Here is a 26,368-nt window from a genome sequence, read left to right as displayed (position 1 = left end):
ACAGAATGGTGGTAGAACTAATTCCTATCCGAATTTGCCCACAAGTGTGTCTGCTGACCCTCAAGCTACTTTTAGTATCCACAATATATACACCAGTTAACCTCATCTTTGTCTCCAAAGTTAGAGGCTGATACTTTGTATTTCTTCTCACATGAATCTCTGTATCTCAGGCAACCTATTGTAGGAATTTGTACCACGAAGTATGAATATATTTTGTAATGAATCTGGGCTTGAGTGAGTCTGCCTTTTCCAGTCTTACGTTGTAGTGATATAAAACACCTGCTTGGCAACAGCTCTGGGAGTTAATAAAGTTTCTGTGGTAAACTATGAGAGGCCTGAGAATCTCAAACTAAAGTTATTGCACCAGTAACTCAAAAAAGCAATTCCTAAAACTCCTGGCACATTTATCCAGAGGGTTAGCAGTAGCACAGGAATGGAAATCATTGTTGAGAGCCACTGCGTACTTGGAATTAAAATCCATCAGTCTTCTGAAGCGGAGGAAAACAATTTTCATGACATACAGATGCTTTTGTATTTCATAATCAAAAATAATCTAGGGTTGGTTTGGGCTCTATTTGTAGGGAAATTCATATCCTCTAATCCTTATAATATACCTAAGTTGAGATGACATCAGAAGTAACAACTGACACAGAAGCTAGGCATTTAAAATACTCTCAATGCTTTATGCTAGTTAATTTCAGCAAAAGTAGCTTTATCTTTTGGAGGAGCGGGACAGAAACAGAGCGAGGACGCCAACATCCTCCTCTCAAGTGGGAGCCTAGAGCATAGAAGGTGGAAGATGAGATGTGGAAATGAAAATAACTGTAAACAAAAAATGAAATTTAGCAGTCTATTTTCACTCTTCTCAATGGAAAAAGAGGGAGGAGGACACCTAGTAAATCATTAAAAAGCTGTGTTTGCTTTTCTGAGTTGCACACTGAACTGCAATAGCTGCCACCGGGATCCTTCTGCAGCCCTTTCTTAGGACTTTTCTTTAGGTCCTTCACATACCTGTTGGCAGCTTCCTTGCCTGCTGGGAATTTTGTTCAGTTCAGTGAAGCATAAGGACACCACTGTGTCCCTGAGGAGACAAACAGCATGTCTACCTCTGGAACCAAGAAAAGTCTCCTAGCTTTTGTCACAGTGTAGGGTTTGCAATTTGGGATTGATCCATGCTCATAGCGGGCACAAATGACGGTCAATTGGTGCAAATGTCATACGCACATGTTGTTATATTTCTGTTCAGAAGGATATCTTAACTTCACAATGTCCAAATTTTGACATGCTTCTGTAGAAAGAGATGCCAGGTAAATTGTGTAGCTCCTTGTGCTCAGAAGATCTGTCCCAAATGGTTCCCTTCCCTGAAAAAAATATGTTCTTTTTCACAGCTCATGGAAAAGCACAAACACATATACAGGGACGCAATGGGTGTACTTGACAAGGAAATCTTTTTATAAGAGCAATAAAAAATGAGAGGTTTTGTCAAAGGGCAATGAAAAAATTTCTGACAACTAGAAATAGTCTTCCCCTAAACTGCTTAATATTGGTGTTTAAAAACAACTTAAGGAAACACAATAAGATTTTGTTCTCATCTTTCAAAAGTTGCAGCTGGAGCTGCATTTCGAAATAGGCTTTGTTAGGCCCTATTGGTTTGCTAGACTCCAGCTGACCACTTACAGTATGCTATAAAGAGGCTTTTTCCTTAGTGCTAAATTCTTCCTGTAACAGAAGAGAAATGTGAAAAAATAAATTAGTGGTGGCTGGGCGACTTTACAGAATGTCTTGTCACTGATCATGTTTATGGTTAGTGAGCAGGCCCTGATAAACTGGAGTGAAACGGGATGGGATCCGCATCACTGCTGAGGTAATACGTGCCTCTTGGGAAGCAGCCCTTCGCAAATGGTGTCAAGTGGTTTTACTGGCAGCCTGTGCCCAAGGATGAAAAGGGAGATGGGCCAGACCATTTTGCTGTACAAGTATTTAATTCCCCACCATTTTCCTTGCAGAATTCCCAGTGTATTTGCAAAAAGACAGATACTTGTATTTTTGCTGTCTATCTTTAGACATGTCTTGTGGGATACAGAATTGGAATCAGGAGCCTAGGAATTCTTCTTGGGCTCTCTGACTAGAAGTTATTTCAGGTAAAGCAGCAGACACAGCTGATCAGAGGGCAGAAGGTGGATGTTAAAGACAGCCAGGCATTGATATCTTCTAGCATCTCAGGGAATAAATTAAGTTCATTCAGGCTTTTTGTTCTCATTTACTCTTGGCAACGAGCAGACTAAGTTGAAGCACTCTTGGAGTGTGGATGTAATCTCCAGGGCTGCTAATTCATTTCCTTGATTTACTTGCTGGGAATTTTTGTCATTTGGGAGGGAGGTAAGTAGGAGAAGAGGGACAGGAAGTGGAGGAGGAGAAATGGCATGTTTTAGATGTGGTGCTTCATGCACAGGTAAATGTTCCAGCCAACTGCCTTAGAAGCAAAGTGTGTTACCTCAACCAGTGATGCAGTGCTGGGAATTAGAGCTATTGTGCAGCCCTGGAGATTGCCTTATTTCCTGAGTGACTAAGAGACTTTTTGGTGAGACTCAGGAACATTATTTAAAGGGGGTGTGCATGTGTGCTACAGATTTCACAGCTTGCTTTTGCAGAGAGTTAAGCTTCCTTTAAACAGCAGGCAGGCATCTGAGGGCACAGAAGTGTGACGGAAGAGAGCAATAAGCTACTGTTTAGTTGGGTTTCCACATCTTAGCTGGGTGGAAATCTTGGTGCTTAGAATCTTGATTTTGCAAAATCCATGGGAGGGAAAGGCCCTGACCATGGGGCACTGTGAGGGATGTGAGGACTGTGGTAGGAGGCACAGTGTGACCAGCCACAAGTACAGCTGCTCCTTTGGGGGATTTGGTATTTGTAAAGTAGCCTTTCTTACAGCTCTTCTCTTCTGTTCTTTCCTCTTGCTTTATGATGAGACCAGATGGGTGTTGCTTCAAAGGAGAGTTGGACACCTGGAGAAACCATTTCGGATCTCACTGGAGTATATTCCTAATGGGAACAAGAGCGTGGCAGCTGTGGATTCCTTTGCCATGAAGAACTGCAGTTCAGGTAACGGAGTATTTTATTGTTTCTAGCTCATAGCACTTTGATGCCTTTTTGGAGAGAAGCACAACTTCTGACTGCTGCAGAAACCACAGAAGGGAAGGTTCTTGTCAAGTAAATAATTTAAATCTAAAAAAATAAAACAGGGTCTCTCTCAGGGAGGGATCTTTTTCAGTGTTGTCTTAAAACTTTCCTTCAAGAAGTTGAAAACAAATTTGTTGGTTTGTTTTGGATTTTTTTTCCCCATTTGGAAAGAGTAGCCATGAAAATTTAATTTTGGGGGAAAAGAAACAGTATTCATCCTGGCTTGCCAGATGCATATCCTGACAACTTCACTTTTCTGCAGCAGAAAGTAGAACAGATGAAGGGTTCCTAGGCAGACATCTTGCAAGTCATCTTTTTTTTTATGTTCGTTGTTACAAATTTCAGGGTTATTTCTTAAACAACTGTGGAAAACTTGCTTCTAATAAAGTATGCCTTTCTTTGGCAATGTTCCAAAGTGGTTATTGCTGAGCAGCCCCTAATAGCTCCACGTAATGTGTGGAATTTTAATAATGGGCAACCTAAATGGGGGTTACTTTTTTAAATACAAGCTATGTAATCAATCTAAGTATGTAAATTCAGTGCTCTATGCCAGAAGCAGCTGCATATTAGTTCTACCAGTTTTATGGACTCTGTGAATCATACTGAAATCTTTAGGTGGTGTGTCAGTGAAGAATATTACTACTTATAGCTCTTAACACATTACTTTTTGTCCATTTTATTTATTTGGAGTAGTGCTGAGTTGAGCTGCATGTCCTTCTTTTCAACCTCTCTAGGACAGGGAAATGTGCTGCAGAACATACATTATTTTGGTCATTTACCTTGCTCTCCACAAAGGCCAGTTGTATTAAAGGATTTATTGCACTGTTTGTACATAAAGGTACTCTCTAAGCTCCAACACGGAACAGCCTGACATTGTGCTGGAAGCAAAGGCATGTTCAGACAGAAGGTGCCTGTTCTGCTGCTGGTGTAGGGACACAGGCGCTTTGGGAATTCAGTGCCCAGACTGTGGGCACAGGAACTCTTCTCTTGGGAGAGCACAAGGGCAAGCCGGAGGTGCCGGACTGTGAGTTTTTACCAATACCAAGCACTGCTGTGCAGATGACGGATGTCAAGGGCTGGGGCCATTAGGATACATTCTGAGCAAAAGAAGGAACAAATCTCCCATTTTGCCTGCAGATTTGTAGCAAACAGCTACTCCTCTGCCCTGCTTATAGGACACAGTGTAAGACCAATACCACCAGAGAACAAAACCACTTGTTCTCTTATTTTCATTTGGTTTAGGTCACTAAGCCTTTTGTGCGCAGCTGAAGATGTGGCGGTGTACTTTTATGAGGAAAGAGGTGGTGATGAGCAGCTGAGGAGACACCTTAAGCTTGGAGAAAATAGGGAAAGCAATAACAAAAGATTAATCTAAATCTAATTTTTCTGCAGCTGTTAGAAGCCTTTGGGCAGCTTAGCTTGGATAACTTAATGCCACCGAAGCACATAAAACATGGGTGAATTTGAGAAAGAAACTTCTGAGAAACAGAAGCATGCCTTCACCCTGATTTTTCTAAGCCTTTTGAAGACCATAAACACAACTTAAAAATAAGGTTTGCATGCAATCTTAGGAAGTTAGGCTGCCATTTCCATAGGCGCAGATATGGAAAGAATCACAGATTCACAGAATATGCTGAGTTGGAAGGGCCCATCAGGATCGTTAAGTTCAAATCCCAGCCCTGCCCAGCACACCGTAAGATTCACACCATGTGCCCAAAAGTATTGTCTAAACCCTTCTTGGACTCTGTCAGCCTTGGTGCTGTGACCACTTCCCTGGGGAGCCTGGTCCAGTGCCCAACCACCCTCTGGGTGGAAAACAACAAGGGCTTGAAGAAGGTCAAAGTTTGAGGCTGGAATTTTCTTCTGCACGTTGATGATTTCATTTTTTTGAGTTCCTAGATCAGAGAAAAGATTTTGCATAGAAAAAAAAATTGCATCTGATCTAAAAAAATAACAGTTTATATGGGGTGAATGGGAAATAAAAATTAAAAACTTAAGTAGATTCTGATGCTGATAAAATTCTGCATTTTTAAAAACCTCAAAATTGTAAAGTTCTCTATGATTATCACTTGAATATCTTCACATTTCCCTATTCCCATAATAGAAGGAAAGCTCTTACAATGTTTTCTCAGCCTTAGGATTTGAATCTGATCAAAACGCCCCTACGGTCAATACAAACCCTGCTTGTACTTCTATAGGTTTTGTCTCAGGACAGCTAACAGGTAGCATTGCCTGGACTGCTACAACCAATTGACTTTCAATTACTGACTTAAATGTGAAGCAAATTGTGTTTGTCAGTGTGTAAAACCTGAGCTATTGATTGCCTAATTCTCTTTCTTACAACTTACTATTTAAATAAGGGCAGTAGCCGAAGCAAAAGAAAATTACGGATTGCAGAGAAGTAATATATTAATTTAATAACATCAGTTAAGAAATTTGTTACTTATACAAGTAAAGTAATTGTGTCTAATTGCTTATACAGTGGCATTTTATAGTTGATGGTAATTTCTAGTAATAAAAATAGAGTTCATTTCCTAAGTAATGTATTGACTTATTTATGATATTTAATGGGTTTCTTACTGATTTTTATTGCAGTTGTAAATTAATTAATTTGCTAACTTGTTTCCAAAAGTCTTAATTAAAGTACTTACTAGTAGGCACAAGTAAATGACAAGACATTGTTTTACTTAGCAATGTTCGATTTACCAATTCTAAGTAAATTTTTACCTAAGGGGCGTGGAGACCAAATGCTTCTGAAATGTCTTAAAGGTTTAATGATGCTCCAGGGCTGTTAAAAGCCGTTATTTCAGACACTCAGCCTGTCCAAGAGGAAGCACTTAGCTTTCAAGTTTTCAAGCTCAGTAAGCAACATAAAAACCATTTATTTTGGAGAGGGGAGAGACTGTGTGTTGTTGATTAAGTTAATGCTTCTGTCCACTCAGCAAGAGCCTTTTATCAGTAGATACTGAAAGCACACAGAAACACACATTACCTTCAGAGCTGGTAGGCAGTTAGTTCTGTAATGATCTGATGGCTGTAATATGTATGCAAATTTCTGAAAGTTGAAGTTAAGGTTGTACTAAAGGCAAAATCTTTGATCTAAAGCACAGGACCTCTCAGGAAAGGAAGAATTTTGAAGATCAGGAGGTGATTTTACGGAAAAAAGAGATAGCAAAGGATGAGAAAAAATACAGGCTTACAGTGTGTCTGAAGAAATATGACTAACTGCCAGATAGAATTTTTCATGATTCCATTTGATAAATATTCTAGCAACAGATTTATGAATCAGCTGCAGGAGATCAATAAGGGCTTTCTCCAGACAGGATTGCTTATGCATCTGAATCATTACTAAAATGATGTTTCTGTGCATTCGGACAAAACCTGGATATGTATCATTTCAGTTTTCCCACGTGCTCTTTTTTGCAGTTTGTCTTATAAATTAATTTGATGACAGGATGTTGTGGTTAACTGAACTTAATGAAATAGCAGTGAGCCCCTTTTCAAAATGAGTTCTTGATGCTTCCTATTGGAAAATTGCCTAGAAAAGTTAACCTCTTCCCAACAGAAAACTGAGATCGTATCAGTGTATGAGAGAGAATCACAGAACAGGCCAGGTTGGAAGGAATCTCAAAAGAGAATCTGGTACAACCTTTTGTGTGAAAGGGAGTCTTAAGTGAGATTATCTACAACCCTGACCACCTGCATCTTGAAAACCTCCAGTGATGGAGACACTACTACATCCCTGGGGAGTTGCTCTAGCAGCTGCATCTTCTCGCTGTAAAAATAATTGCACATACATTTCAAATTGAAGCCTCACGTGATACACAGCTCATTTAGATGTTAATAATTACTTGAAAAAAATTTGTGTAACATTTGAGTAATTTTCATTTGTGTGGAATTTCAAGATATTTACAGAAGTTTTATTAAACCACTAGATTAATTGTAAAAATAGTTTGTGTTTCATTATTTTCTTGGTTATATTTATGGGATGGAGGAGAGAAGGTATGAACCTTTATAGAATCAACCATGTCATCTTATATGGTCTGGAGATCCACCTCAGTCCAGAAGTTCAGGGGAACAGGTGAACAGAACAATGAACAGTCAGCATTTTGTCATTATTATAAAACTGAAAAATAAACATGATTTAAAAAAGAAATCACAATTTCAGAAGTAGCTGTCTCTATCTGAGGTTTAGGATTAACATTTACCATAATATTACTTGGCCTATCCAGGTAATTTTTGTGTAAAAGAAGCTGGATCATTTCCTTTGGCATTAATGCCATGGTTACAAACCTTACCAAGTCAGAGAAAAGGTCCAGAGCTAATTGAAACCAGCAGGATTATTCAGTATGTTGATATTATGTTTCTTCATTAAAAATAATAAAATTAGGCAGATTGGCTGCATTTTCTATCCAGTGGCCTGTGCTATTTATACAGTTTAGCTGGTGTGGTTTTCCTGTGGGTCTAATTTCACTAAGTAGGCATTTGGAAAAGCCTTACTATTTTAAGAATATTTGCTTCCAAATGCTTTGGTGACCACCTTCTTCCTCATTCACCTCTGCTCCCTCATGAGCTATGACTGATTATTCTGACTTCAGCTTGTGTACCAAAAACTGTCTCTAACCTCTTTGTGTTTTAATCCTGTAGGGATCTTGTGTTGGAGAAAATACTGCTTTGCAGATGAGGGTGGTGTCTGTAGTGAAGTTAAATCATTTTAAAGTCACTCTAAAGTGAAAGTTATTTCACTTGTGGTTTGTGCCAATTTAAGTAAAATAAATTTAATGAACTTGTTATGGGGCTTATCTTTGTTTTCACTTTCATCTTTTTAAAATGAAGTTATTGTAACACTAGGAATAAAAAAATTAAGCAAATTTTGTTTTAATACTGCTTCCAGAAGAGGCACAGTAACTCAATTAGTGGTAGAGTAGCTTCTTGCAGTAATGAATTAGTGATTATGCATTTCTGTTATTGGCTGTGAACACCTACTTCTTGCAGAGCCAGATTTAGACAGTGCTGGTGATGTTGAATAATTTAATCTATTTAGAATCTTCATGTGCTCATCAAAGGAGCAGCATGGGGGAAGCAAACCTGAATATCTAGAGAATTTGGGTTTCGTACGTCTGCCATGCCAGTTTGGTGATGAATGGGACATAATGTCCTATTGCTTTATTTAGTAATCAACTAGCCATATATTTGGGGTTGTAAGATATGGAGGAGGGAGATATAAAGAAATGTTTTAGGTGGGGTAATAATGCACTTAAACTTGTCTTTAAAATAAATGTTTTCATGTAGAAGGCAGAAGGGCTTGAATCTGCCACAGCAGCTCCAAGTAGGTGTGCCATACCAGAGTGAGCAAGTTCATCCTCTCTAACTCAGAAAAGGTTAGGTGACTTGGATTAAGAAACAGAATTGAGAAATCTCAGCCTTTAAAATCCAAAGCCTTAATAGTCTGAAGAGAAGGACCTGCTCGGGAGACTTGGCAAATGTTGGCACTTGTGGGTCTTAAGTACTTTTTAACACCTTGAAGAATTGGCCAATACATTATATTTTTAATGCTGTATATGATTTTTATCCTGACCTTCTCCTTTAATTAAGGCTTATTTCAACAGGGGAGCCATTGATTCAGTGAAAGAAAATGAACTCTGTAATCTGCTTTCCCCAAATTGAACTTATTTTTATTACTATTAATTGCTGCCACTTACTTCTTGTGATGTTTTAACTGCTTGAATTTATTGAAACAATCATAGGATTTGCTATTATCACTTGAGAAATGGTAAGGACAATGATGATTTACAGATGACCCGATGATTTTAAGCCGGTATTACTCCAGATTCAAAGATTTATGCAATCTGACTCCACTTGTGTAAGCAGATGACAGTCTCACTCTTTTTCTCTCCATAATAAACCCCAAAAGACTGCTAGCCTGTAACAGAGGGGCGTGGAGATCCTTGATTTTGCAAAAGAAAGAGTCAGGGATAGTTTTGCTCTGAATTTTGGTTTATATCCATGAAGTTCTCTATTAGCTGTAGTAAAGTTTTGTTGGTTCAAGTGGGACTGATGTTTGGAGTTGTTAAGACCCGACTATGCAACTTGACTCATGTTTGTGAAGAATTGCAGTGGTCTTTGTGAAGAACTGAGAGACAGTGGGGAAGCTTAGAGAGTCAGAACAGAAAGATGATTGTGCAGAAGGGAAATGAGTCAGACGGAGACAGCAAAAGAAGAGAAACAGAATCCCAGAATGGTTCAGGTTGGAAGAGACCTTAAAGATCGTCTAATTCCAGCCCCTCTGCCATGGAGAGGGACACTTCCCACTAGACCAGGTTACTCAAGGCCAGCCCGGCCTTGAACACTTCTAGGGAGGGGGCAGCCACAGCTTCTCTGGGAAACCTGCTCTAGTGCCTTACCACAGTGAAGAATTTCTTCCTAATATCTGATCTGAACATCGTCTCTCTGAAGCCGTTCCCTCTTGTCCTGTCACTGCATGCTCCTGTGAAAAGTGGCTGCCCAACTTTGTTGTAGGATCCATCCAGGTAATAGAGAGAGAGGGAGAGATGGTGATAAACCGCTAACGCTGAAAACAAACGACAGGTTATCAGGCAGGAATAATTGGTCTAGATGGTGGAAATGATTAAAAAGTTTGACCAGTTAGAAAGTGATTGGAAGAAACATTTACAATCCAATTAATTAACTGGAGCAATCAAGCTTAATCTGATAGTCACTCAATCAACCAGACTGAACTAACTAGGTGGATAATCTGTTGAACCGGCAAAGAAACCGTGTGAGGGAAATGCAGTGAATTGTCAAAATTTAATGAAGTGCACAAGAATTAATCCATTAACATTTAAAATTATCAAAAGCAAAGATAAATATGTGGGATTTGTATCTTCAGAGGGAAACTAGTCCCTTTTCGTGGCACAACTCACCAGAGCCTCAGAGGCATTAATGAGCAGAATGGGTTTTGCAAGATGAAGAACAAGAATGAGGAGAAGATGGCACAATAAGGAAAGAAGGTATTCTGTGCTTGCTTGAAAATGAAATAATGCCAAGAGCAAGAATCTTATATTTTTAAAAGCCTGCTTAAGTGTCACACAAATACAAATAGTGGCTACTGAGGTCGTTACCACTTCTCTGTAGTAATGCAATGCATATGAAATTGAAAAAAATGTGTAATTCCTCCTCTTTCTTCACAGGGTAGAGTCCTTTAGATTTTGGCTCAGGGTACTTCTATACCTCAGGGCTTGTTCTCTGAAATGTTCAAGTCCAGATTGTTTTTTTGTGTCTGAGAGGTCTCACTGTAAATCTGCCCCTGCTATAAAACCCTGTCCAGCTCTTCCCTCTTTTTGTCCAAAGCCTTCCCCTTCCTGGCTTAGGAGTCCTACTTGCTTTATCCTGCTGTTCTGTTTCTCCTAGGTCTACTGCAGTCAGCTTTCTGAGCAAACCAAATGCTAAATCAACCCACAGGCATGGTTTTTTACAATCTTGCACTGTATCCAGCATGGGAGAGGTGTGGCACCTTGGTGCCAACACTGATGGATGCAGTAACACTCTGCAGTAAGAACAACTCAAACCAAAAAGCCTAGATCTTGTAATTCCAAATTAAATCTATAAGCCCTAAATAGAAATGACAACTGAATAAAACTACTGGATTGGGATTTTTGTCCCCTGAAAAGTTAAAAAATCTGTAAAGGGGGACTGAAGTTTTCTGAAAAGCAGTGTGTGCCCTTTCAACAAATGAAAGTCCTTTATGCTGCATTTGGAAACTCACCACCAGTGGCTGCCCATCAGTGTCGCAGTCAGTATCATTAAACCTGTGTGTTGCAATTCTTTTACTCTGAAGCTGTGAAAAACGTGAGGAGAGAGGGGAATGTTTAAAAGCTGCCAAGTGACTTAAGAGCACAAATTAATGGGAACCACACTCCTTAGTCCCCTAGGAGTTCTCAAAAATGCCATCATTACTGCCTGGCACTGAGGCATGCCTTCCATCATGAGGATGAGAAGGGAGGCAGCTTTACCAAGTGCCTCCATAAATGAGGTGTACAGGGCTTTTATGAATTGAGCCTTTGAAAGCCCTGCTAGCAAGGCTTATTGATCCAGAAGTCACACATGGATGGCAAGATCTTAAATTGCAGTCAGTTTTTATTACATGAAAGAAATTTTGAGAATATACCTTTTCCCCTCCCTCCCTTTTTAAAATTACTGCCTGCTGAAGTTTTCTATAACTGGGAGGTTGCAAGCAATTAAATGAGTCAGCTGGATCCTGCGTCCAATTCCAGACTGAAGTGTACTGCTCTTGGAACATGATTGATGGAGTATCAGTGAATTTGTAAGCATAGGAAGAGGTTTGGAGGTGTTTTTCAGATCTACAAGGAAATATAATTTAGTCAACTCTGTAAGAAACATTTATCATGTTCCAAAAATATCGTCAGCAGTAGATCTTTCATTTGGCGTGAATACAGATGAACAATGCAGCTATTTGGACCTAAAAACTTTGAGAACTGAGAAGCAGTCTGTCTGGTTCTGTGAGATGATGAGTTATGCCATACTGGGATCTAAGCTATTTTGGTGGAATTCTGTGCACCATAATCCAGAGTAAACAATTTCTTGGAGACTACAGAATATTCCCTGCACTTAAACCCAAATTATGGACTGGATTTTTTAAGCATCGTTTAGAGCTGTAAGCAGCAACTGCATAAATCCAGCATCAGGTTGTGCAGTTAAAAAAAAAAAAAAAAGAAATTTCAATATTTCTGTAATATTATCAGTGTTGCTATTGATTTCTAAAAAGACACAAAGACACTGTTGTCACTTTAAGGCCTCATGGAATAACAGTGTATGTAGACATGTTCATGAAAATCAGTTACTGAAACCATAGCAAAAAGAAAGCGATTGCTATAAGTGCCGAAACATTAAGTGCAAAGTTTTGGCAACTGTGTGAACTCAGCCCTCTTGTGTACTCTTGTTGTACACATCAGTAACAAAACAGTAGCAAAATGACTCACCTGTCTGCAAAAATTGCCAAGTGTCTTTAACAGCCAAGATAAGGAAATATTTCTTGCATGGGAACTATTTTCCAAAGCAAAGGAAGTGAGTAACTATGCAGTTAAGTGAGTAACTGTAACTTGTGAGGAGTTTCTGCCAGTGAAATTACTAAAGTACATTGCACATCATCCCAATAATTGTTGGATCCTCAATGGTTTGCATCAGCTGAAGATCTGCCCCTGTATATTTATCAAAGCTTTTGAAAAAGGAGGAGCCTTACAAGAGGTTTGATAGCAACATTGCTGATTTCGCCTTCAGTTTCTTCGTCATTGCTCGTGAGCCCACAGCCAAGTGAAGAGTTAGGTTTAAGTTACAGCTCTTCTTTCACTGCAGATAGAGGAGGCTGAAGCTGATACAGGATTTGCAATTATACATATTACTGTACCGTTATATCAGGTTTTTTTAATTAATGACTGGCTAAGACAACTGAGAAATACAAATAACCTTTTCTGTTCTATGTTGGAAAACTTCTACTCCAAGAGATGTGTGTACTGTCATGTTTGCACAGAGTGCTTTGCCATGGTCTTCTGTGTTTATGGTGTTTGTCTTCTGTTTTCTTCGGACTTCATCTTTGGAGCACCTTTAGCTTTCTCTATTCCCAAGTGAAATCAGACAATTCTTCTCATGTGGACAAGCCTAATTCTCTTTCTCTTTAGTCATAAAACATTCCTGCCGGTGTAATCTGATCACAAAACCTTTAGGGCAATTTTTATTCCATTATAAGTTTATATTGTAGCAAGGAGTCTTTATCTTAATTGTTGATTTGTAGAATGTGGACTAATTTGTGGCTTCATGTAGCTTCCCTCAGATTATAATAAATGTGCTTCTTCTTGCTGCTTTAGTTCCTAGCAGTACTAGGCACCAGCAGTAATGTGTTACAGTTGTCTTTCTCAGAACATTTCTCCCTGGTTCATATTACTTTTTTTGGTTTTCAGGTAAACAGTGCCTTCCTTTCCTGGACAATTAGAGTAATTGCTGAAATGAAACTAAGGTGTTATGACGAGGCAGATGCCACCAAATGTTAATCAGTCATGCAAAGTACCTCTTCCTACATTGGAAGCCAACCATGATACTGTTCTGTAAAGCCTGAAAGAGTTGTTTATTACGGTTTCCATTTATTCATATTGCTATACCATCTCAAAACAGTAGTCTCAGATGAAATTACAACAGTCTGTTTTCCAGTTTACAGAACCAAACAGTGGACTTGTCCCTTTCTCCCTATTTCTTTATTGAAATAGCATGTAGGTGACATTTTTTTTAGCACGTCCACATTCTGCTGATGCTGCCTGCTTTTTTTGGTGTTTGAAGAAAGGCCAGAAAATATTTTCAGTGGATAGAAGAAAAAAAAAATCTTCCCCTAAACTCCAACTTGCAAAGCTAATTCAGTTTGCAATTGTAAGTCTAGACCTCAACTGAACTGTTGGGAAATAAAATCTGTATAATAAACCAGTCATCTAATTCACAATATCACAAAATTCAATCTCCCTAGGCAAGATTTAGTTCAGACATTCAGGTGCTTTGTTGTATGAAGTTAGACAAGATGGTATTTGTCTTTTGTGACTTCAGCTATCTGAAAGTTAGGCATCATGTCAAAGCTGGTCTCTAGGGTCCCTCTGTAGTCAACAGAGAGAAAAAGAGGCACTTCAGAGGGCAATTCATTCCACCTTTAACATCATCACATCATCAGAGTGTCAGAAAGGGGACAATGCTTTGGTTGAAGAATTGTTGTCTGGGATTTCTAACAGCACTATCCTTTTAAAGCCAGTGGGTGCTTTAATACCTGTAATCTATAAAGTCTGCCCACCGCTTCCTCACTTGCGAATGAATAGGGTCAGGCAAGGAATCTTTAACAAACACATTCTCTATTGAACATTCTCAACACTCACTGGTTACCATGCCGGATCAATCATTTTAGAGTAATTATTTTGCAGGAGTTTATTCAAGGTCTGTTAGAATAAACCCTGAAAAAAAATTGAATGATTGTTGAGTGCAAGATTAATGGTACTATCCAGGCATACTTTACAAAACCAGCATTACCAAAACAAGCTTCATTCATGCAGCTTTTACAGGGTGCTTCCAGTCAGACCTAGAAGCTTCTCTGCACTGGGAAACCTGTATGAATTATAAACCAGAAATCAGCCCTGTGTTTTTCAGGCTCTCTAGATATTTTATGAATGGGTCTAGAAAAGAAGGCATATTTCCAAAAAAACAGCAAACAGTTCTTTCACAGGGAAGAACATTCAGATGCAGAAGTGGTTAATGAACAGTAATGTGGTTGTTGGTAGCAGCAGAGCTACAACCCAGAGCCTTCTTAGGAGTCCTGTAGATCATATTTGAGGCCTCAGTGAAGGCTTTTTGAAAAACCTACTTAAATTGAGTTGCAATTGGAGATTGGCTCCCATGCTGCTTTCCAAAGAGTGGTAATAGAAGATCCACATTAATTTTTCACTTACTTCCTTACCAGGAGGTGCAATTCCTTCTATTGCATTATCTTGTTTATTTTTATTACCCTTGTGAATGACTCTGTCACTTCTGTTTAAGCAGAAGCAGTAACTCAATCCCTTAATACAGCCTTAAACAACATTGCTTCTAAATGAGGTTAAGATCTATATTATATGCAGCATTTGTCTTGAACCTTAATTCAGCCTGCTTCTGAAAGGATATCTTGTTACATTCAGGAGTAGGTAATTTCAGATCCAGTTCCTGGTAATCACTGAGTTCTAGACTAAATTTCAACTGACAGGACTTCTTAGGCATGATGCACTGTTAAGATGCATGTCACAGAATTTCTGTTCCATTATATTAATGTAATCAATGTTTCTTCTTTACCAGAAAGATTTAAACCAAAGTTTTCTACTGAAGAGAAAATTGTACCAAGCGTGGTGTTCTTTGGGGCTTTTTGCTACATGACCATTCTGTTTTAATAATATTAAATACTATTTAAAAAAAAAAAACCCTTCAATAATTTCCTGTACATAACCTAATCCTTTTATTTCCATCTTTGATTTAAAGAGAGGTCCCTTTTGTGCAGCTCCAAGCTGAGCCACAGTTGCCTTGGAGCTTGACCATACTTGCAGTTTCTTTTTTCCCATTCCCCTAGGTTTAGAATCAGACTTGATCTGAATATCTCAGACAAACACCAAACTGTGTTTGAGTTTTCCCAAAGCTGCAAAGGTAATGGGAGTTAGCAGTCTGATGTTCCACAGTATGCCCTCTTTAAAAAAGGGAATTACTCCCTCTTCCACAAAGTGCTTTGCACGGGCTGGTAAGAACATTATCACATATCAGAATTATCTCACGTATTAGAATGACGGTTTTTGAAAGGGACTAGGGGAACAGCTTTTCAGCGGGTCACATGAGTCTGGGAGATGCTTCAACGCAGCCCAGAGAGCAGCTGTCATTTGAAAAGGAGAGAGGGTCTCATAAAATCCTTGAGTAGGTAAGAACTGTTGTACTGGTGTCACCTGTCTGACTTTGCCTGAAATAAATTAGGGCATACTTGCACATGCTGCTTGATCAGCAGATCAGGAGGGAGAGCAGTGGTGAACAGATGGAGGCAATAACCTCTCCTGCCAGTGCAGCTGGGGAGGGATGCCTACCTGCAACCAGAGGGACTTACCTGTACCACAGCTACAAATAACTCCAGGATCTCACCAAGGTCTACTTTAACTCATTAGTGCTGACAGCTGAAGTGTTGTTGCTAAGGCTGGAGCCATGCACTGCCAGGGATTTGTGGAGGGGGTGCCCTCACCTTGTGAATTTGAGACAGCATAGTTGAAAGTACTTGGGGTCTGTTGACTCACAGTGAGTAACATCCATAGAAAAGCATAAGAGACAGACTCTGTCTTGTTTGCAGTAGTTGGGCCAAATACTCAGATCTCAGTGCCCTTCTGTGATGTTTCTTGCTGCAATTTCTTCAAGGAGCTCTGTATTTTATCAAGTATCTGTAAGGCTCAGAGATGGGTCTTTCATGAAAGCACTATTTCTGAGAAATAAATCATGTTTGTATAGCATCTCTCTACCTTCAAATGCGTGTGTCCATTTAAAAGATATTTGGGTTCGCACTTGGTGCTGTTAGGTTTCTTTTGCTGTTTTCCACTATAATGAAAAGCAATTTCCACTTGAATTTTGGAAATCTGAGCAGTTCTAATAGTATCAAGTAACTTTGATCAGAAATTGAAAATGTATTTTCATAATCTCATCCTAAAACTGTAACAGATATTCAGTGCTTCATCTGCAGAAAATTTAGTAACTTAGCCAACATCAAAAATTGTTTGACACCAAATATACGCTGCTCAGTGAAGGTAGTGATTTATAATATTGCATGAGAGACGTTAGTATCTAATTTACTGCACTAATCAGTGAATGCCAAATCAGTTTGCAGATTGCATGTAGATCAGTTTAATCTGTCATCTTAATTGTCAGTGAAATTTTTAGTGTTGAGTTTACTTTAACTGTTTTCCATGCTGCCTCTCACTGAGATGGAAATAGCAGTATAATAACTCTACAGTGCCCACATGAGACTGTGCAGGCCTCATGGCTGGTTTTTTGCTGCTTTCCACATCTGAGGTTCCCTCAGCTAAACCTGAGATTTGCTAATATTTGCATGGTTTGATGTGTGCCAAATGGAGAGAACACTGTCAGCCCTGTCAGTGCAAATATGGTAAAAAGTTGTCTCTTTCGTGCTCTGAGTGAGAAGATTTCAGGGGACAGGACACAGCTGAAATGACCCAAAGCCTTCTCAGACAGATGCTGCATTTGCATGTGGCAATGACTCCAGTGATTCTGTCACCCTCCGTGCTTGTGATTAGCATTTGGTGATACACTCAGTATCACCTTCCACTTGAGAGCCTCTGTGGTGTCACACGGTGTAAGCAGCAGGTTCATTTTTATTCTAGCTTGTTAAAAAAAGCAACATGGTGACATAAAGCTATGCAAAGTGCAAACTTAATATGTGTTTTGGCAAAGCAAAACAAAAAAATTAATGGAAGAAACCAAGTTTTCACACCTTTTCCCTGGACTCTAGGAGATTTTTTATTGGAAAATGTGTTAAAAGACTTAAAGAAAGCATGAAATAGATGAACTGAAAAAAAATTTTGAACAATAGCAAGTTTCCTGAAGCTAACCAATGTTTTATTTCAGGTGAAATAAAATCTTTTGAAGTACTGCTGAGCAAACATTTTCCTCTACAGGGGACGTTTTCATTTTAGATAGCTCTTAAAAATGAGATTTTTTTTTCCTGTGAAAAAAAATATGCTATTCTACAAAGTAGCGAGGCCATATATTCCCCACAAAATGGTTTTTTAGGGGTTTTTTTCTGTTACAGCAAAAAGAGACTTATTCAAGGCCTTTGTCAAGCAAAGAGGCTCATCCAAGGTCACAGCAGAAGAACCATTTTGGAAATCCTGACCAACAGATTCCTGATTTGATAGGCAGCATTTCTGGAGGTGTTTTGCTAGCAGTGCAAGGTCCCTGCACACACAGATGGAGTCTGGTTTGAAGGACCCCAAGAAATGATGCTGGGCTGCTGTGTTTGGGTTGTTTTGTGCTCAGTCCTTGATTATTTTTTAATTCTTCTTCATTTCATTGAGTACTGGGGATAGGACAGCAGGCTTTTTTATTTCCAAGAATACCCTGGATGACCAATAACTTGGATTTGGCACCCTCTCTTCGTCAGGTCTCAGTTCCCTTAGCTGCCCTACTGCTCTGCTGAACAGAGAATGCAGCTGCTCCTGTGGGCCCAGAGGCCTCTGAGCTTTCTGACTCAGTCACCACTCGTGGGACCTTGGATTATTGATTTTGTCCACATTAGATGCTAGGGCAAGGCACTTTTATCATCTTTGTGGTACCTCATTGACAGACTGTTTAAAATTATATTGCTCACTAAAAAGCAGCAGTAATGACCTGTGGGATGGGAAGGGCATGATCCAAGTGAAGTTGAGAGCTTTTGCTGTAACTGCAGCTGCCCGAGAGTCCTACTGCTATCTCTCAAGAGATCCTGGAAAAGGAGGCAAGGCATTTTTCCTGGTGTAAGGGGTAGGGCAGTTGATTTTGTTGCTGGTATTTTAGTAAACTTTCTGTATGAAGATTCCCTGTGTCCTACGGGTTGCCTTCCTGGCTTTGAGATACTGCGGTGACATAAGCCAGGGACATTCTTTATGGCTGGTGAACTGCATCCACATCCCATTAAGTCAAAGCCCTGGGAGAGCTGGAAGTCAGGTATTTTAACTATTCTCTTTGTAAAAAATATATAGTAGACATATAAAACCTTTGCACTCAGTATAACTTTACTATGGCTCAGAGAGAACCATGGGCAGCTTAAGGTGAATGGAAGTACAGATACAGTGGCCAGTGGGGCAGAGTAGGAAACAGGAAGAGTGTCTGTCCTCTACAATGGTTGCCCCTGTCCAGATATCCGCTGCCAGGGAGAATTCCTAATGAAATTGTGTGCAAAAATTAATGCTAATGGTTACTTGTTCTTCTAAATTGATACTCCATGATCAAATGTAGACACGTGTAAAGTAGCTTCTAGGTCTCCCCTAGTCTAGTTTATGGCCAAAAGGAAGTTTGGTGGTTCTTTTTTTTCTTATTCAGTGCATTTGTGCAGTTTGTACTGTCAAGTGAGTCCTGTCCAGTACAGCTTGCTTACTGTAACCCTCTCCTAAACTGGTGGTCTTTTTTTGCCAATACCTTCTTTGAAACTGCACCATGACCCAGCAGATGTTTGGTGGAGTGTATACATAATTTCATTGCTTCCTGTAGCTGGTAAATTGGTTTATATTTCTCTTTTCTTAGTTCCTGGCACACCTAATTTTTTTTTGATTGCCAGTCATTTGGAATACTGTGTATGGCTGGGTATTCGAGGGTACTCTACTACCCCTGCCTGCCACAAGACCAGACTAACCCCATTTACTTGCAGTGGGGCTAGCATTTTGTATTCTATCATTTGTTTTTTGCCAAAGTGTTTATGTTTGCTACGACTTGATGAAGAGCTGTGTGTCCTCCTAATTCTTTGTTTTGTATAGCAAATTGTTGAGCAGTTAGAAAGGATTTCCCTGTCAGGAAGAGGTACATTTGCATTTTATAAATAGATTCATCTAAAATCAACAAGGTGTTATGCTTTGAAACCTACCCAGCTGGGAGGAGCATCTTACATAGTAACAGCAGTAGCAAGTTTGGGAGAATTTAATACTACTGCTGACAGTAATTAAGTGATTAATTAATGGCTAACTGAATCAGTTGGTGAAGTGAGGGGAAAACGAGTTGAAAAAGTTTTGAAAGGGAGCTTGCACTCAATAGAAAGCTTATTGACAAAGAGGATATAAAGGGATATTTTGGGTAAACATACTCTTTATGGTACCAAATTTAAAGATGACAACTGCTAAGAAAATGACTGTTCATCCTGAGTAATTGTATAAAATCTCCTGAGAGTTGTTTGCACAATCTATTCATTGAAGGGTAAAGGTCTTAGAAAAAACCTGGAGTCAGAGAGAGAGGGAGAAGTCATACTTTGTCTCCTTGATCTGTCTTTACTCATGGCAACAGTCTGTTAAAATTCTTATCCCTGTATTTAAAATCAATTTTAAAGCTATTTTAATATTATTTAACTACTCCACTCTTGGTCTGGCTGCTCTACTGCAACTGGCACCCCAAAGACATCTCAACCTCAGAGCATGGTTAGTCTCTGTACTGATTTTGGTCAACTCTTGCAATCCTCTCTGCATCTCCTTATACTTTTGGCAAGTTATCTCATGTGGAAAGCATTAATCAAAGAGTCTTCGGGCATGCCACAAGAGAGTAGGGAGTCTGCCTGAAACTAGGGTGGTGATGTTGGAATCGTAACTTTATCCCTTCTTCCATTTTTCCCTGATATCTTCAGTATGTACTTTGGGTTATACAAAGCTAATCACTTTGTTATTCACTGACATCTGGTTTTTTGCAGTAAGTGTTCCCAATTTCCATAAGTTTTGTGCACTTTCAAACGTTAGTGGAGGTCCTTGGGCAGAGATGTGGACTCTCAGATGGAGTCCTTCTCCAGGCTCTTTTTTGATGTTGAGGGCCATTGACCTTCAGCAGCTTTGCTCCTGGGATAATGTCATTCAGGCATAGCAAGGCCTTGAAGCGCAGCCTGGAACACAAGTACACAGAGCCGCGCTGGCCCTCCGTCCCTCTGGACTGGCTTCAGAGCACGGAGATGTTGGCAGTTGTTGGTGCATCCAGCTGGAAGAGTCACCCAGGAGTCACTGCATCCATAACTTCCTGCTGTTTAGCCATGTGTGGAGGTAGGGTGACACCGAGTTTCCTTTTGCTTCCCCAGAACTAAAAGCTGGAAGCATCCATGCACATTTAGTCCCTCCCCATAGCAAACCTGTTGTGTGTAGCTACTGCTCTCCCTCACCGCAAGTGTTCAAGTGCCGTTTCGCTTTGCTTATTATTTGTGGGTTTGAGGTATCGTTGCTCACTTTTCAAACAAAGTGGAAATCAGCTGCTTGATGGTTACTTGTTGCCTTCACACAACTGCAGAAGTTGACACAGTGGAAAGGGGCTCGACAGGGAACTTACTTTGCCAAGCAAGCTTCTGCTTCTACCTGAAACAGCAATTGCTCTTCCACTGTGGGGCTACTGCTTTGCACAGTAAGGGATTGGCTGTGGTGTGAGGATGAGTCCCTGCACTCTAGTGAGAGCGACCACATGTACATGCTGAGGGTTGTGCTGATTTGTGGTATTCCACCCACCACCCCCAGCAACCCATCTGTAGTAAGGCCAAAAACCTTAATACTGCTGACAGCTAAAGCAGAGCGACTGCTTAAAACAGTTACAAAAAGAGAATTGCATTTTAGAAATGAAAAATCTCATTCCTATCTAAAATGCTGTTTGAATACAGTTAAGTCTTGTATTGTTATTTGTGTTTTTCATGACCAGGCATATGAATATACCTCTCTTGTTAACTGGATTGGCAGTACTAAAGGACAGCTTGCTGAGATGTTGCTATTGCAGGGTTGAGACAGAGGTTATATATGATCTGTGTGGAATCACCTCTTGATGAGCCATGAAAATTTTCTCCTGTCTCTTCTTTTTCCTTGAATCTGGGCATCTTCAGCCCAACTGGTACAGGAAGCAGCAGGAGTCAGAGAGATAGTCTGGTTTGGGCAATTTACCGGCTCATTTATGTGTTTAAAATTGATTGACAAGTACCTCAGTTTCCTCATCTTTAAAATGTTATTGATGTTATTGGTTTTCTTGCTGGGCTGTTTTTAAGAACCAAGAATTTAAAAAAATCTACTGTGTATAGTGGTAGTGTTTGTTGTGCTTGGAACTGCAGAACTGGAAGAGGCAAAGATAACACTTACTTTAATAATTGAAAATGGATTTGAACTAAGCCTCCTAAGAGGCTAAAGGTGGAAAATTACATGTATTTCCTATCTAATCAGCTCTTACAGTTTCCCCAAGAGGCACACATGAGGTTTGGAAGTGCAATTTTCATGTCTTTTCTCCAGCAGCCTTGTTTTATTTCACATTCAGTTCCGTGTCTGATGCTGAGGTAGAACCTGTGCTAAATCTGCTCCTGTTGTCTGTAAATAAGCTTTGAGTTCTTAACCACCTCATGATTTTGTCAGCGCCTGCCACATGTGGCAAGCAGCATTTGTCTTTCAGTGAGCCAGCAATCAGTCTGCTGGTGTTTCCCATGGAAAAGATTGCTCCCTGATAAGAACTGGTCTCCAAGCCTATTCAGACCCAGAAAACTCTGGGAATAGCAGAGCTAATAATAGAAGTTGGACCTTTTTATTTTCCCTCTACGAGACATCAATTTTGGAAAATTCACGGGAAGTCACAGGGAAGAGTTTTTTGGCTTTAGTTTTTGTGGGGATTTTTTGTGGGTTTTTTTTTCTTTTAACCGGTAGCTTACTGTTACAAATATAGAGTATTCACTTGTTTTAGGAGAAACTTGAAATCTAGAGGTGAGGGGTTTTTGTTGATGTTTTTGTAATCTCACAAAGATGCAATGGTACCTAGAAGGATGCAGTTGTACCCGAGAGGAAAGGGAAACAAACAGCAAATGCAGCCTGATCTTGAAACAAGGGCAATGAAAAGCAACCAAGAGAAATGAGATTTGGGATTTTAATAAATTTACTCTATCCCACTGGATTATTCTAAGTCAGAATGTTCTTATTTATGGATGAAAGCCTTAAAGATCTGCTGTGTTAGATGAAATTTAAAAAAGGTCCAATTACTATGTATGCACAGTATTTCACACGATAAGTATTCTCCATCTCTTTTGGCCCTTTTCAATTTAGTAGATGCCACAGAATACGTAGGTATCACTGTATGATGGAAAACTGCATTTTCAGTATAAATTTCACTGCTGCTGTTTACTTGTTCACTGTTAATTTTTGGATGTGCAGTTGGAGCAGCTGTTGACTGGTAACGTGTTATCGTGATCCCTAACAAAAAAACAAAACCCAAAACAAAACAAAAAACCCCAAACAAATAAGCAAAAATCACACACACACACCAAAAAAAAAAAAAAAAAAAAAAAAAAAAAAAAAAAAAATCCACCAAACAAAAGAAAAGGTAGATAGATTTTGTGCAAGATTAATAGGGGAAAACATTATCATTTCATTTACTGCGTTCAACGATTTTTTGTTGTCTCAGGAACTATGAAGGCCCTCAGCCAACTTTCCTAATTGAAAATTGAGAAAGTGTGAAATCCATCTAACTTTCTCTTTCCACATACTTATTTCATTATAGTTTTTTAAGGAAGCAATTTTTCTCTGTAAATTCAGGGGAGATACATCACACCAACACTATTGTTGGGAAGTCATTCAGTCAAAAGGTAGGAAAAGCAACTAGACCTGGTCAAAAACATTACTGAGAGAACACTGGGGGCCTGGATAGTCTGGATGCTGCACAACTCTGGAGAGAGCTCTTGCTACTGAAATGTGGCAGTGAGCAAGTGCAGCTCCTTAGGTGTGCTGAGAGCTCGCTCTTCTATGTAAGCAATCCTGCTGGTATTAGACAATGCTGAAGGAGCAGATGTTTAAAATTTGTATACTAAACAGAGCATCCCTACTTTGAAGCAGCAGAGAGGGAAAGCACATTAGAACTGAGCAGACTGAATTATTGGTATGAGTATGTTCCAAACCAGTAAGTTCCCTCTTGAGTTTCCTGCCCAACATTTTATTTTTGTCTTAATTCAAATGTTTTTAAATTTCTGGGGTTTATGTCAGTATTGAAATGTATTGTTCAACTCATGTGTTGAAACTTCTAAAGTCAGTTTTCTAACCTAGAATTGATTTGAATCTTTCGTTCTGTGAGAACTTTGGGCATTTTTATTTTCTGGTTAGATACATTTTGAAATGTTGACGTTGTCTTTGAGATGAAAATTCTGTCTCTACGTTGCTCTAATGAGCAAGTTTTCTCTTCTTGAAGTAGCTCACTGTGGGAATGCTGCACCCTTAGTGTGCAGGGCAGGGGGTACTTTCTCAATGGGAAGCTATTTGCTGCCCTCTGTCCTGACTTCATCAGAGGTATGTTCATTTTATACTGTAAATTATTCAAGCTGCACTGTGAAGACACAGTAAATAATTTCCTTATAGGTTTTTTCATGCCTGTTATCATAGCATCTTAGTTCCATACAGGTGTTAATGAAATTAACATCACAGAGCTCTTGTGATGAGTTTTTTCCCATTTATGTTTAGGAAGTGAAGTAAGAAGATTAAAGGCAGTTTATGTAACTGGAAAAATGGGTGAGCTTTGAGGCATTTACAAACACGGGCTGTTCTTTCTGCCTGTAGCAGGCAGTCTAATAAAAAAGAGAACACTTCCTCCTACAAATGCATCCTTAGGCAATGACAGTAACAGTAACAATGCTGTTACAAATGTTAAAGTCAGAAATTATGAAGTGTTGACCAGTTTTGACCAGCCTTATTTTCAAAGCATTTTTTGAGGACAGTGTGTTTCCCAAGTGTTTCTCTCACTGGTCTCATTTGCAGCTGCAACTACTTGGGTTCCTTGCTGATCTGGATAAAGTGTCCTGGGGTGGGTGGCTGGGAAATGAGAGCAGTGTAGCTTGCTGTGAGAGTTCTGATTTATGTGATCTGCCCTGTATCATGTGGAGTTCAATGGCCATTTGCCAAGGATAGCTTTGCTCTCCTCAAACATGAACTTATCTTTCACTTCTCTCACTTTTCTCCTTTCTTTCATACCTCCCAACTACACTAATTGTGAAAGCATGGGTATTAGTGACTTGTATCAATAGCAAATTTACTTTGTCCTGGTGGCATATGGCTATCCTCAGCACAAAGTGAGCCAGCAGCCTTTGAATGTCTGTGCTGCTGGAGGACTGGAGACAAAGAGTGAGGAAATATATAGCCATCAGAAACGGCAAGTCATGGAAAAAAATCAATAATCAGAAACTCCCCCAAATTTTCACTACCCTGTTATAGCTAGACAGCAGCTGTTCTGTTTTCACACAACCTTTCAATCCCCCAGGTAATGTTGTCATAAATACTTGAGTCAAAGCTTTGGACTCAAGTGAAAGGAGGGGCAGGTAAAATTGAGAAGTTAATGACAAATACTTGTGGCAGACACATATCATCAATAAGGTTTTGCAGTCCCAGATTTTTAGTGACATTTAGTGGAGACATACTGAGCTGCAGCACTAGCCCATTGGAAAACTTTTTTTAAAAGATGTAATCAAATAGGAGGAAACTTTCTCTCTTTTGAGACATAACGCTTATGGTTAGATAAATGTGGTGTACTTCCATGAGTAGGTATTTTTTGCTACATATATGCAATTAAAAATGGAATTTTTTTACATTGTGGGCATATAGGGTCTTGCCTTGAGAACCACTGAAATAAACTCAACTCTCTACCTCAAAGATAGCCCAGAGAGAAGCTTCTTGCTGGTAAAATGTGACAAGGCTTAGCATTTATCCCAGGTCTTTGGAATTTTTGCAGAGTACAAATGAGACAATACTTAAATGGCAGCCAAGTACTGTCCTGTTAAGCTCTTCTGTTTTAATGTGTGCTCAGCAGGAGAGCTTCACCTGACTGTGTTTGTCCCAAAAGCTTTTGGTAGAATTAAAAATTATGGTCTAAGAAGTTGAATGTAGCATGTGAAGGTATAATTATGTTCAGCTTCATTAAACCCTGCATGATAATTAGCAGCATAGTCGATTTGCCAGATAAGAGATATTTTTGTGGATGCCTGCAAGAATTTCCTCCATCCTACCTGGCCAAGTGTGGTGGCAGGAAGGCGAAGTTTCCCGTTTTGCAGTGATCAAACACCATGATCCTCAGAGGTTTCTCAGAGACAGATTCACCAGGGCTTGCTAGCACACTGTGACTTCGCCCCTGGTCAAGGGACAGGGAATGAGAGAAGAGGAAACCAAAGTCAGAGAAAATCTGTTGAGAACTGAAATACATCCCCTTGGGTCCCACAGTGTGAGCAGTAGGTTGCTGATCCTGCATAAGCTAAACCACATGATTTTCCTTTTTCCATCCTGATACATGGAAATCAAGTCCAAAAGTACAGGCAGTAAAGATCCCAGACTGTCATTTGTGTCCAGGGTCTGGTACCGGATTTTAACACCGCCAGGGCTGAACTGTGTTGAGAATGAGGACCTGTGAGGTACAAAGTCAGCACTTGTTCCCCAAGGAGTTGTTTCTACTTTCAATTTAGAGCTTGAAATGCCATTTATTTAGTTCTGCTGTTTAAATAATGATTTATAAGCCTCCAAGCCAGCCATGGTACAGCTTAATTACTGCTGTAATTTATGGATGCCACTGGCTACATAAACACTGCTGTAAATATAAAGGATGTCTCCCACAAATTTTACTCTGATACTTATTTGATACCATTCATTTTCCTTTCCTAACACATCTTCTGTGTGTGAGTTGAGGCCACTTCACTCAGCGATCCAGGTCATTCTGGTTCACTTTGCCAGGAGTAATTTGGTCTGGGAACTGAAAAGATCAAAGGCCTGTTTTTCTTGCAAAGTATTTTAATTAAAATTTGAGTTTCCTTGAGCTTGGATGCAAACATCTGCATTAAGTGGCCCATTAAAAGGATTATTTGTATTTGGGCTTTTTTTGGTTATCTATTTGTTTTACTAGTTAATCATCTCCTTTCTCCAATTCATTTTGC

The 26,368-nt window shown here is 39.5% G+C and overlaps 1 protein-coding gene across 1 annotated transcript in view; it reads left to right on the top strand.

Moving 5' to 3' along the window:
• The window catches only part of LOC136286208 (ALK tyrosine kinase receptor-like), a 194,556-nt gene that overhangs the window by 112,927 nt on the left and 55,261 nt on the right, over positions 1 to 26,368 (top strand). The window contains exon 6 of the mRNA XM_066177564.1: positions 2,975 to 3,102. Within this exon, the coding sequence (XP_066033661.1) occupies positions 2,975 to 3,102 (128 nt within the window). The remainder of the gene's footprint in view (positions 1 to 2,974; positions 3,103 to 26,368) is intronic.

This window comes from Chamaea fasciata, unplaced genomic scaffold (genome assembly GCF_029207755.1).
Source record: "Chamaea fasciata isolate MVZ Bird 193981 ecotype frontalis unplaced genomic scaffold, bChaFas1.0.hap1 SCAF_3, whole genome shotgun sequence".
Taxonomy (NCBI): Eukaryota; Metazoa; Chordata; class Aves; order Passeriformes; family Sylviidae; genus Chamaea; species Chamaea fasciata.
This window is presented reverse-complemented; position numbering and strand designations above follow the sequence as displayed.